The sequence below is a fragment of the Ursus americanus genome, chromosome 1 (genome assembly GCF_024610735.1).
Source record: "Ursus americanus isolate L20-20 chromosome 1, mUrsAme1.1.p, whole genome shotgun sequence".
NCBI classification, from domain to species: domain Eukaryota; kingdom Metazoa; phylum Chordata; class Mammalia; order Carnivora; family Ursidae; genus Ursus; species Ursus americanus.
Genome location: NC_142127.1, coordinates 74,706,975 through 74,718,598, shown reverse-complemented (window position 1 = coordinate 74,718,598; position 11,624 = coordinate 74,706,975). Strand labels below are relative to the sequence as shown.

At 44.8% G+C, this 11,624-nt stretch overlaps 1 protein-coding gene across 2 annotated transcripts in view; it reads right to left on the bottom strand.

Annotated features, from left to right (window-relative positions):
* Positions 1-2,863: 2,863 nt before the first annotated feature.
* CASP10 (caspase 10) overlaps positions 2,864-11,624 on the bottom strand; it is a 33,091-nt gene continuing 24,330 nt past the window's right edge. Inside the window, exons 8-9 of one of the 2 annotated variants that reach the window (XM_045806484.2) lie at positions 5,515-5,573; positions 2,864-3,230 (exon numbers count right to left, since the gene is read on the bottom strand). In XM_045806484.2, the coding sequence (XP_045662440.1) occupies positions 5,537-5,573 (37 nt within the window). In that variant the 3' untranslated portion in view covers positions 2,864-3,230; positions 5,515-5,536. Of the gene's footprint in view, positions 3,231-5,514; positions 5,574-6,302; positions 10,901-11,624 lie in introns of those variants that run through there. The other variant, XM_045806483.2, reaches the window with a different exon arrangement.

The following is an 11,624-nucleotide window of genomic DNA, read 5'->3' as shown; positions in this document are numbered from 1 at the left end:
AGCAGGGGGAGCAGAAAGAGAGGCAGACTCCCTGCTGAGCAGGGAGCCCGATGCCAGACTCCACCCAAGGACCCTGCGATCATGACCTGAGCTGAAGGCTGACGCTTAACCGACTGAGCCACCCAGGTGCCAGAAAATAAGAATTTTGAAAAGATGAAATGAGGGGGCGCCTGGGTGGCTCAGTCGTTAAGCGTCTGCCTTTGGCTCAGGGCGTGATCCCGGTGTTCTCGGATCCGGGATCGAGCCCCACATCAGGCTCCTCCACTGGGAGTCTGCCTCTTCCTCTCCCACTCCCCCTGCTTGTGTTCCCTCTCTCACTGGCTGTCTCTCTGTCAAATAAATAAATAAAATCTTAATAAATTAATAAATAAATAAAAGATGAAATGAGATAGACACATAGATACATGAAACAAAAGTGTGAGCAGTAAGAGGGAAGAAGGGTGACAAGTTAGGAATTCTAAACTCCACAGCTCCAGAGGCACCTGGAAGCATCTGAGCAAAGGCAAACCGAAGCAAGGAAGTTGTTGAGATCTGTCTGTTTAGGGCCTGACATATGTTCTCTGACTGCCACTGAATTCACTTCCATGTCCTTCCCAGAAATTATAATCCCCTACCGAACACAGAGCAAGAAAGGGGGCACCTGGCTGAGTGCACGCATCACATAGAGGGATCCCAGACCTATGGAAACTGGAGCCTGAGGAGGTCAGACCCGCCTAACTTCTGCACATAGCTGTGCTTTCGATTACTGGCAGAATGAATCACCTCTCTTGTAAGTAATAGAACTATTTTAATCTTTAACTTAGGCCAAGCCCATTTTTTTACAGGCCTGAAACTGTTCATAAAATTGGCTTCTCCTCGACATTTCAGGGTGATAACTCAAGCAAGGGAGGACAGGCTCCCATCTCCAAAACCCAAGATGGGATGCAAACCACTCGTATAGGCCTGCCCCCTGTCTCTCAGGAAATATTTTCACAAGAGCAATATGGTACAGACAGGAAGGACAGGCCGCTGGACGTGGAGGTCAGCCAAATGGAGCTGAAATTTGGTTCTTCCCCATTTCTAGTCGTGTGACCTTGTTTATTATTTAGCTTTTCTGAGCCTTGATTTTCTGATCCATAAAATGGGCACAATAACACCTCTCTGTCACTCTCACAAAGTCATCATTTTCAGCGTGGGCAAGCAACTAGACCCTAGGGCTGAAGTTGCTAATTTGGCAGCACCGAGAAGCACCTAGACAAAACTGGCTCACCGTCTCCTTGAAGGGTGGCCAGAGCTGGAGATACAGGCAGACATGAGTAGAGGGACAAGGATACTTTTAAATGGTAGAATAAGCAGAAATGTAGGCTGATCAGATGTAGAACTGAGCTTCTGATTGTGCCTTCTGGGGATGGAAAAATGTCAGCAGCAACTGGGGTGGGAATGGGGGTCACAGATGAAGAAGGTTGAGTCTGCATTTGAACCTGATGTATGAGAGAACAGGTTTGGGGCACTCAGAGGCATCACAAGGGGGTTTCTTATCCGCAGGCTCGCTTCCTGTGCCAGATTAGACATGCAACAACGATGGCTCTAAAAAGTGAGCCAACGCCCCTCCTTCCTGTCTTGGCAACACAAGTTAGATCACCGCCACAGAAATAACTACCACCAAAATACAGACAGGTATGGGGTGGAAGAAACTCAGTCTGCCCCAACCAAGAGGGCAAAACCACCCTGTGTACCTGACCTGGCCAAAGAGAGATCACCCCGTCTGGTGACCAAATTACATTAACCAGCATCAAAGCAAAACGAATTTTTTTTATGTTTTTTTAAAGATTTATTTATTTATTTATTCATTCATTTATTTATTTATTTGAGAGAGAGAGAAAGAGCACGAGCAGAGGGGAGGGGCAGAGGGAGAGGGAGAAGCAGACTCTCCGCTGAGCAGGGAGCCACACAGATGGGGGGGGGGGGCAACGCAAAAAGATTTTAGAAGAAAGAGAAGAAATAAACATGACCGGTGCAGCTGAAGCCCCTGCATCATTCCCCACTCTTTCCCCAAATCCCAGACCCACCCCAGGTAACAGCCAGAATTTGTTTATCACACCCATGCTTATTGTTGTATTTGTACACCATGCGTACAAATGTACAAGCGACCTGCAGGACTGTCCGGGTTTTTCACACTGTGTAAATTGTATCATATTGCATATGCTCTTTTTTTTATAGACTTTTAATTTCATTTACCATTTGAACAATTTAAAGTGAATAGTTCAATGGCATTTGGTGTATTCACAGTGTTCCCATTCACCACCACTCAGTCCCCGAAAGCATCGTGCTGCCCTGCATGCCTATGACTGACCCATACAAGATTGCCAATATTTGTTCCTGACTTAGGGAATGGCAATTTCAATGGTTCGGCCTAATAATCCCAGTTCATTTTGTTTCACTGTTTGATGAGTATTCCTTTATGTGACTATACCCCAATCCATCTAACCTCCTGTCAATGGATATTTAGGTTGCTTAAGCTGCTTCCTTTTTTCTTTCTCTCTCTTACAAGCAATAATGCTCTGAAAATTCTCCTCCGTGTCTCCCAGCACATGTGCAAGAGTTTCTTTTGGGGCAGAGACCCAGACCTGGAATTGCTGGTTCATACTATCCTCACCCGTACTTGCTACTGATGGGTTTTTAAATGTTACCGATAGGACAGGTGCAAAATGGTGACTCATTGTGGCTTCAGTTTTGCAGTTCTCTGATTATCGAGCAGATTATGTTCCCGTTGGTTTACTGCTCATTTGTATTCTTTTCTTTTCACCAATGGTTCATATTTTTTTGCCCATCTAACTGAACTGTTTATTTTATAGAATTGTAGAATTTATATATTTTTATATATATAAATTCATTTTATAAATATAAATTCATTTATATATATTTACATATCCCTTGTCAGTTATATATGTGGTACATACCATGTCCCAGTCTGTGGCTCATTCTTTAGCTTTTCAATGTTGTTTTTGATGTTTTTAAATTGTTAAAAGGAGAAAGGGCATTTTTGCTTAAATTCACAAGTGACAGATCTATAGGGAATTAGTAAAGAAAAAGGTGGCCATATCCAAGAAAGAGCTCTAATCTTTTAGTTTGAGACCATAGAAAATTCTTTCACAAAACTCTGGGCTGAAGGGTACACGGATCCGACTTTGTGCGACATTTTTCTTCATGTTCTTTTGCATCTCTGAGGGCTTCAGGTAATCTCGAAGGAGCTAGGGTTGGGAAGAGAAAGGCACAGGCTGTGGACCAGAGGCAGATACTCTGCGCACCATAAAAATGATGAATCCCAACCTGGCCTTTCAAGTCATTCCAGAGCAAGAGCAGGAGAGTACAACAGTGTGTTGATATTTCTTTCAACACATAGGTTATGAGCCTCAGATTTTACTGTTGCCCAGGCCCTGCAAACGTTGGATGAGGCTGAGGATGGGAGGAGGAGAGGGAATATGGGGGTCAAGAGGAGTGCGGGGGGTGTGGTCAGTGCTTCAGGCGGATCTCTTCTGATCCATTTTAATCCCCCTCTGCGTACCCCCACACCCCATCCCCACCTGCCAGCCAGTCTGGCCAGCTTGCCAGATTGTAGGGCGTTTTGCTTCTCAAGAGTCACACGTTTGTGTGAGGAGAGTACACCCTCGGACAGATGAGGGAACAGAAGGCAAGCTGAGGACAACGCACAAGCTGACAACCCCCCCCCCCCCAGGTAGGACATGTGTGACACCCCTCAGGCACTCCTGGGTCCCTTAAAGCTGAGGGAAGGGAAAAACAAATGGTTAACTGACAGAAATCACAGTCCCCAAGACAGGAGTCTCCCTCAGTTTACAAAATGTCTCAGTGATTTACAAGAAAAAAGCACTCTTATCAATAGCCTAACTTCCAGAGACCCATAGACTCAATTTCCTGGAGCCCTAACATCACCCACCTGGTAGGGTTTTGGAATATAGGTGAGGTTCCGTGGAGTGCAGTCCAGAGCCGAGGGCCAAGAAAGAATTGTTGAGACGTCCTTGGTGCAAAATCGTGGTTTATTAAAGCACGGGGACAAGACCCGTGGACAGAAAGAGCTGCCGCACCAGGGTTTTGAGGGGTGGCTGATTATATACTTGGGAGTTTGGGGGCGGTAAGGAAAAGGGAGGTTTTAAAAGGATTTTCATATATTTAAGAAGACTCACAGGATAGAGGCCTTGCCATTGTCATGTTAGGGTGGTTTTTCCCTCTAGCAAGGCATTAACAGTAAGATAGTTGGGAGCTTCCAGAAGGAGCATTACACCTTGCCGACTTCAAGTACCTGTCAGTGGGCTGCAGGTTATAAGAACATTTAATTGTATCTACATTTCCTTCTGGAAGCTAGGTATTGATAGAAATGCTAAGACATTTGTAAACTGAGGGAGACTCCTGTCTTTTAGGATTGTGATCTCTGTTAACTATTTGTTTTCCCTTTCCTTAGCTTTAGGGCAGCCAGGAGTGCCTGAAGAATGTCGCCTATATCCCATGGGGGGTGGGAAGGAGGCAGGGTGGGGTGTCAGCTTCTGCTTTGTCCTCAGCTTGCCTTCTGTTCCCTCAGCACATCCACAGTGATGTGGGAACAAAGGTAGAGAAGGAAATGTAAATAAAATAAAATTTCCTTATAACCTGCAGCCCATTGACAAGGACCTGTAATAGGTAGAGTATAACATTCCTCCAGGAAACTCCCAACTGACTGAATGTTAATGCTTTACTAGAGGGAGACACAACCTTAACTTGACAATGACAAGGCCTCGAATATCTTTAGGTCCTCTTTTACATACAAAACTTACTTTGAAAACCTCCCTTTTCCTTAAGTCCCCCAACTCCTAAGTATATAATCAGTCACCCCTCACAACCCTGGTGCAGCAGCTCTTTTTGCCCATGGGTCTTGTCCCTGAGCTTTAATAAAACCACCATTTTGCACCAAAGACAGCTCAAGAATTCTTTCTTGGCTGTGGGCTCTGGACCTCACCGCACCAAACCTCACCTATATTCCACAACTATATCAAGACCACAGGAAGTGCCTGGAAGTTTGAGGTCTCCCACCCGGGGCCGCTCTCAGCAGAGGATGGAGGGCTGAGGGAGGTTTTCTGACTCCCTGTAAACGGAGAGCCATTCCTGAACAGCTCACTTGCACACGAATCCTCCTCTCGGGATCTGATTCTGAGCACGGGACACAAGATCTGCATTCAGGGGTTTTGGTTGTTTTAGTTTTAGTTTTGAAGGAAGAGAAGTTACAGCACGCTTTGTGTGCTGAGAGGAATGATCTGGTGAGAGGGGACAGTTAATAGAGCAGGAGAGAGGAGGAAGGGCTACAAGAGTGGTGTCCTCAGAGTGAGCAGGATGGGACAGCCCCGCACCAGAGCCAAACTGACTCTTGGGAGAAGCACAGACCGGACGGTGCACCCGCTGCTGACAGGACAGAACGCGGGGAAATGCGGTTAGGGAGCAGGTGGATCACGGCTCGGTGGTGGCAGGTGGAAATCTCGGATTACTTACCTTAGTGAGGCCACTGAGACCATCAAAGTAAAGCGAGGAGAGTGGAGGATGACACAGGTCTGAAAATTCAAAAGAAAGTGTAAAATAGACTGAGAAAGCAGAGGGTGACATAACCAGGGAAATGTTACAGGATTGCTGAGAACCACCGAAAGCCTGTTTGAAGTTTATGGTCATTGGTTTTAAATGAGAACGGTCTGCAACACTGTGTATTTTTACACCCGCCTCTACCAGAAATTCCAGTACAAACATGGGGGTAAGTGGGCATATGGGATTAACCAGAGCTTGGATCCTGCCCCATGAGGAGGACTGCGGGAAAGGCAAGGGTGTTGAGGGTGGGTGTGAGCGAGTACGGTTAACGACACATGGGACTCCAGCTGGACAAAGAGGGAGGGAAGAAGTGAGGGGTAGTGCTGGCACTGGAAAGACGGCAGATAGGGTTAATGGACTAACCAGAGGCCCCCGGGGCATTGAAGGCTTTGGCGGGAGGGTCCTAGAGAAAGTGAGATGGAATGGTAGGAGGCAGCTGTCAGGGAGGCCTGTCTGCAGCTGAGCTGTGGGTGGAGGTACAGATACTGGTAATGACAGAGTTGACTGGATGCAAGACTGGGAGGACACGGTAGGTGAGCTGATTTAAAGGTGGTGGGGAAGCTCAGGGACAAATGCAGAGCATACATCAAAATGGAATCATAAGGGAATTAACTCTTCTTTGTGTGTTCTTCTACTTCCCAAATATTCCAAAATGTGCATATGTTACTACATAAGCAGAAATCAAAGATATTACTCAAAGGTAAAAAGGAAAAAAAATCCCTTTTTTTTATTGGTCAGACAATTCCTACTGCCCACAAGTAACCCGTCCACAAAGCTCATAAAGGCATTCCCACTGTACAGCTGTACAAGTACTTCCAGGCACCTTACAGAATCATTTAAAATGAGTCCAACGAGAGATCTGAGTTTCACAGTGTATGTACTTTGTTTCAAGAAATGCCTACTTTTAAATACATACAAATTTGTATCTGTCATATCTGCATCTGCATTAAGAAATCCTGAAATTATCTCTGGGATTCAGAGGTGGGAGGATTGCACATTTGGTAGGTAGAAATGCAGGGAAGACTTATCCTCAATACCTTTTTGTATTCTCTTTGAGCAATGTAAAGATATTATTTATTCAAAAATAGATTCAAAAAGTAAAAATTCATACAATTTAAAAATTTTAAAAGAGGAAAAAGCCTCTTTTAAAAATTCACATATGCAGAAGTTATGTTACAAAGTGGTTGTTTATACTGGCAAATCAGTCTTCCTTTAAACAGGGAATTTCTCCTAATACTTTTTAAAAAGGATTCCATTTTCAGAAATTTAGCTGCTGTTTAAAGACACAAAGGTGTCTTTACCACAAATGCGATATTTTTACCACATCGTTAAAGGCGAACTGCAGACTTCTGAGAGCCAGACCCTACCAGAAACAAAGTTAAATAACTTGTCACAAGCAACATGTACTTCACCGCAAGTTGGTTACAATTGTTTGGCATGGCTCCAGAATTCAGAATGCAAGGCAGGGAGTTTAAGTACAAAAATCACAACAGGGAAAAGGACAAATAAAGGCGTCTCACAGTGAAAGCAGGTGGTAAGACTGCAAATCCTACACTAAGAGCTGCCAGACGTTAGTTAAGCCCTTTGACACTGAAGATTGGACCACGGGTTCTCCAGCTAGGGTTCCTCCAAGCTCTCAAACCCATGACTTTGTGTGTAGTGTGAGTTCCCTCCGCTGAGAGGTAAGCAGGGGCGGAGGGATGGTGGACTAGGAGTCTGTCACGGCTTAAGGGAATGGACTGGAGCAGGTTTCAGATAGATTAACTACTGGTACCCAACAAGAGATCTGAGGACTGCTAGCCCCGGGAACCCCAATCCATGCTATATTAAAAAGTTCAGGGTAAAGTTCATCACTTCCTGAGGGCACCAGGATGCGGACACAGTTGTTTGTCAGTGCTTAAGTACGAAGTGAGCATGCAGGAGAGCCAGGATCCACCTCTATTAACTGAAGATTATCACCAAAAAGGAAATGAAGCATTTCAAACCGAAGGTGGAAGACTCGTAGACCCTGAGAAGAAATCCCCAAACATCCAAGGACCCAAGAATTCCAGGTTAAGAACAACGTGACTAAATCACTCAGGAAGTATCGGTCCTGGAAGATTTTAGGACTCAAATATGGCACACAAGTTATCTACAAAATGAGGTCAGCTTCTCATTGGGTCTCCCTCAGTGGAGACAGGATCACTGATAAAGGGCTGCTGTTCAGTGGTGCCCCGCATAGTGTTATATTGGTCAGTGTCTGTTCTGACGCATCAGTAACCACACTGTATCAGTTGCTTGTATGTCTGCATTACCTGAGCTAAGGGGAACCCTGGTGAGATCAAACCTGCCCACCAGCGGGGTGAGGCCCTGCAGCAGAGGCCAGGAGGATGTTGTGGTGACTAGTATCTCTAATAATAGTCAACACCAGTAGCATCATTCTTAAATAACATTGGCATAATATTCTATGAAAAGTTTCCATGTCCTTCATTTTGTTTGATAGAAACCAAATTTTTGACGGAAAAAAAAAACAGAAAAGAAAGAAAAAATTAACCACAGCTCTTGTAGGTTGAGCACAACTAAGCAAAATATATAGAAACCTCACTTGGTCTGAGCATTTCTTGAATTAATGTCTGGGCAGACGATGGCTGTAGCCACCGCCAAATACCAGTGAACAAATAGCCTCCCGTATTTCGCTCTAAATTCACACACACACACACACACACACACACACACACAGACAAGGGACAAGTGTGTACACGCTCCATTTAGGAGAAATGACTGAAGGATGGGTGTGCTCCTGGTGTCCACATAGGCCCGTGACTTCCAGTCATCAATGCCTAGTGACTCCTGGTGTGCCTGCCAGAGAACTCTGACAATAAAGCTTGTGGGCTCGTTTCCTGATTCCAGAATTTAACCCTGCATAAGCACTAAGTTCCAGCACAGCAGAAATATGGAATAGACCCACAGGACCGGGGTACTTCAGCATCGAACCCCAAATGCTGCTGCTGAAGGAGAGTTCCTTAGCGGTGTTTTGTCCGGCTGGATTCAGAGCCCAGAGCTGGCCTGTTGCTGCTGGGGACACTGTGACTCAGTGAGGGAAGAATCAGCGTTTCACTCAGAGGACATCGGTGGGGACTGCTACGGTTGATGAGCGGCTAAAATTCAGCTGGAATTAGACGCAAAGGAACTCGCACTCTGCTGTTTCCATTGAGGTTAACGCCAGAGGATCTGCTTCCTACAGGCCTTATGTGTATCTCACAACAACTGGATTTAAATGGGTATATATATATTTACAATATACATACATTATATATTCCCCTAAATCCTCATCTGCAATAGGTAACTTTTCTCTATTTCATAGATAAGACTCAAAAAACTAGCTCGATTTAGTGTCTCAGAGCAAGACAGTCACAACGCCAAAAGGAAACCCAAGACTTCCCTCTCGATTCTTTGCTTTTTGTTTTGAACCACACCATCCTTCACTTGCAGAGAAGCTTTTGTGAAATGGCCAAAAGCTGTGTATATTCAACTGGGCAAAGATTGTGATAACCATCGGTTAGCCTTGACTTGTATAAACACGAGTTCTGGAAGATCATCCTGACATATGCGTTAGACTCCTTTCCTTGGTCAAGCTACAGTCAAATCCATATAATTACTAGCTCCATCCACATAATTACTATTATAAAAAGCTTCTCAGAGCAAATACACTATAAACTAATGCGACTTTCACAAGAATAACTACAAAATCAGGCATCACTGAGAGTGATTTTTCTTCAGCCCCTGACATCTTTCATGAACATCTCATATCCAAGGAAATGTTCCTCCAGCCCTGCTATGTCCCATGACATTCCAGTTCACTCAAGTGGGAAAAAATCCTGTAAACAATGACCATCTGGGGAACTGTAGCAAATCACTTTGCCTCCTGGGGCCTCAACTTCTTCATCTGGAAATAAAGGCCTTAAGGAGAAGACTTTCAACCTCCCTCCTTCAGGAGCTGAAAAAGAAATTCCTCTTGAAATTGAAAAAAAAAAAAAGTTCACATAAATAAAGATATTCAAAACCTTAATGTAAAAAGTATCAAGGCTTCCAGATAGAACCACACCCCCCAAGGCACAGCCTGACAACTCTCTTAAAGAGAGAACAACATCCCCTGTGAACAGCTTCAGACCCTCAGGCTGGCTTCCTCCTCCATCCTTTGGGCCAGAGGAACAGAGCACGTGGGGGACAAGGTAGGGGCTGTTGACCACAGTCAGCACAGTGCAGCCACTGAGAGAACCCCTGGCAAAGAGAGACATGCTGTGATGCAGACTGAGTCCTGACTCAAGCCTCATCGGAAGCCAGCACCACCCATCTGTGTGTTTTCAGATGAATGAGACAACAAAAACCCTTCTTTGCTTTAGCTGGTTTGATGTGGGTATTCTATCATCGGCATCTGAAAGGTTCCGACCAACATGGGGTTTAACCTCAGGCCGTAAAGCCTCTGCTCCCAGAGTGGCTGAGTGTGTCTCTCTTCATTCGGACTGTCATCATCTTAAGAGCCGAACCTGTTCCCAATCAAAGAGAATCAATTCCTGCAGGAATACCTTCCTTACGCTAAAGCAGGAAATGGGCATCGTATAGACCAAATTTTCACCTAGGTAGATGTGCGGGAGAGGAGCCTTAGGAAGGGGAGAGCAGAGAAGATCAAGGAACCATGCATGATCTCTACCATTATCCAATGTCCAAAACAAGGCCATGCAGAGGGGATGCAGAATGATAATAAGGGGTGCTCATGTAGAGAGGAAATAGAAGCTCATCTGAGGCTAAGAAACCATGGTTCTTAGAGCTCAAAGGAATCTTAAAATATACCTGCGTTCCATCCTTTACTTCATGGATGCACAAACCAAGGCCAACTGCTTTTTCTCAGGGCATACAACTAAAGCCAAGACTACAATCCAAAGCTTCAAGAAAGAAAGTGTTCTAACATTCAGACTTGTCAAAAAGAAAAAAGAAAAAAAAGATTTTGCTTGCCTCAGAAAATAAGGTATTTCCAGTTATCAGAATGACAGATGCAGGCCAGCTCACCGTCTATCACTGATTCCTGTGATGGCGGGGGTGGGGGGGGGGTGGATTGGAATGGATGACCAAAGCTTCCTTTCAAGCCAAAGAATCAATGAAAACTCTCTACTGTTCAAGTTTTTCCTGTGGCACAGGGAATACTAGCTTTCTCCGTAGTGTGAAAGCAGGCTGGGGCATTTGTTTCTTTGTTCCTTGTCTGTCTGCTTGTTGACTCACATCATTGTTGACAGCAGTGAGGATGGATAAGATATCTTCATGTCTGCAGGCAGATACGAAAAAATATTTTCAATCAGGAGACAGAAATCACATCATAGAGAAGTCACAGAAAGAAACCCTAAAACATGTGGCTTCTTCCTAGTTTAACAGGCCAAGATTCTAACTGGAGTCCTGCCAAATATAAGGAAATGCTTATTTCAAAGTTGAAAAAAGAAATGCTAAATCATATGAAGTTTTTCAGTTCTACATTTAGTGTTTAAGAACACTGTAACAGTCACATCTTTTATTTTCATTCTTTTTTAAGATTTTATTTATTTATGAGAGAAAGTGAGAGAGAGAGCACAAGCAGGGGCTGCAGCAGGCAGAAGAAGAGGGAGAAGCAGACTCTCCACTGAGCAGGGAACTGGATGTGGGACTTGATCCCAGGACCCTGGGATCATGACCTGAGCTGAAGGTAGGTGCTTAACCGACTGAGCCACCCAGGCGCCCCTCACTTACTTACATCTTCATTACCTCTCTTCCTCTCACTGGACAATAAGCTCCATGAAAGATTCTGTCTCTCTTGTCACAACTGTACCCCGAGTTCCTAGCTCAGCACCCAGTACAGTAGGCACACACAAGACCTTGATAAACACTGCCTTGTCCCTGAAGTCATAGGACATTGGTCTTCGACAGCTACAGTGGGGATGGAGGGATTAGCGAAGAAGAGGGAAAAGCTAAAGTTGACTCAAGATTCCAATCCTGAGTTCCCAATTCTGAATTCCCAG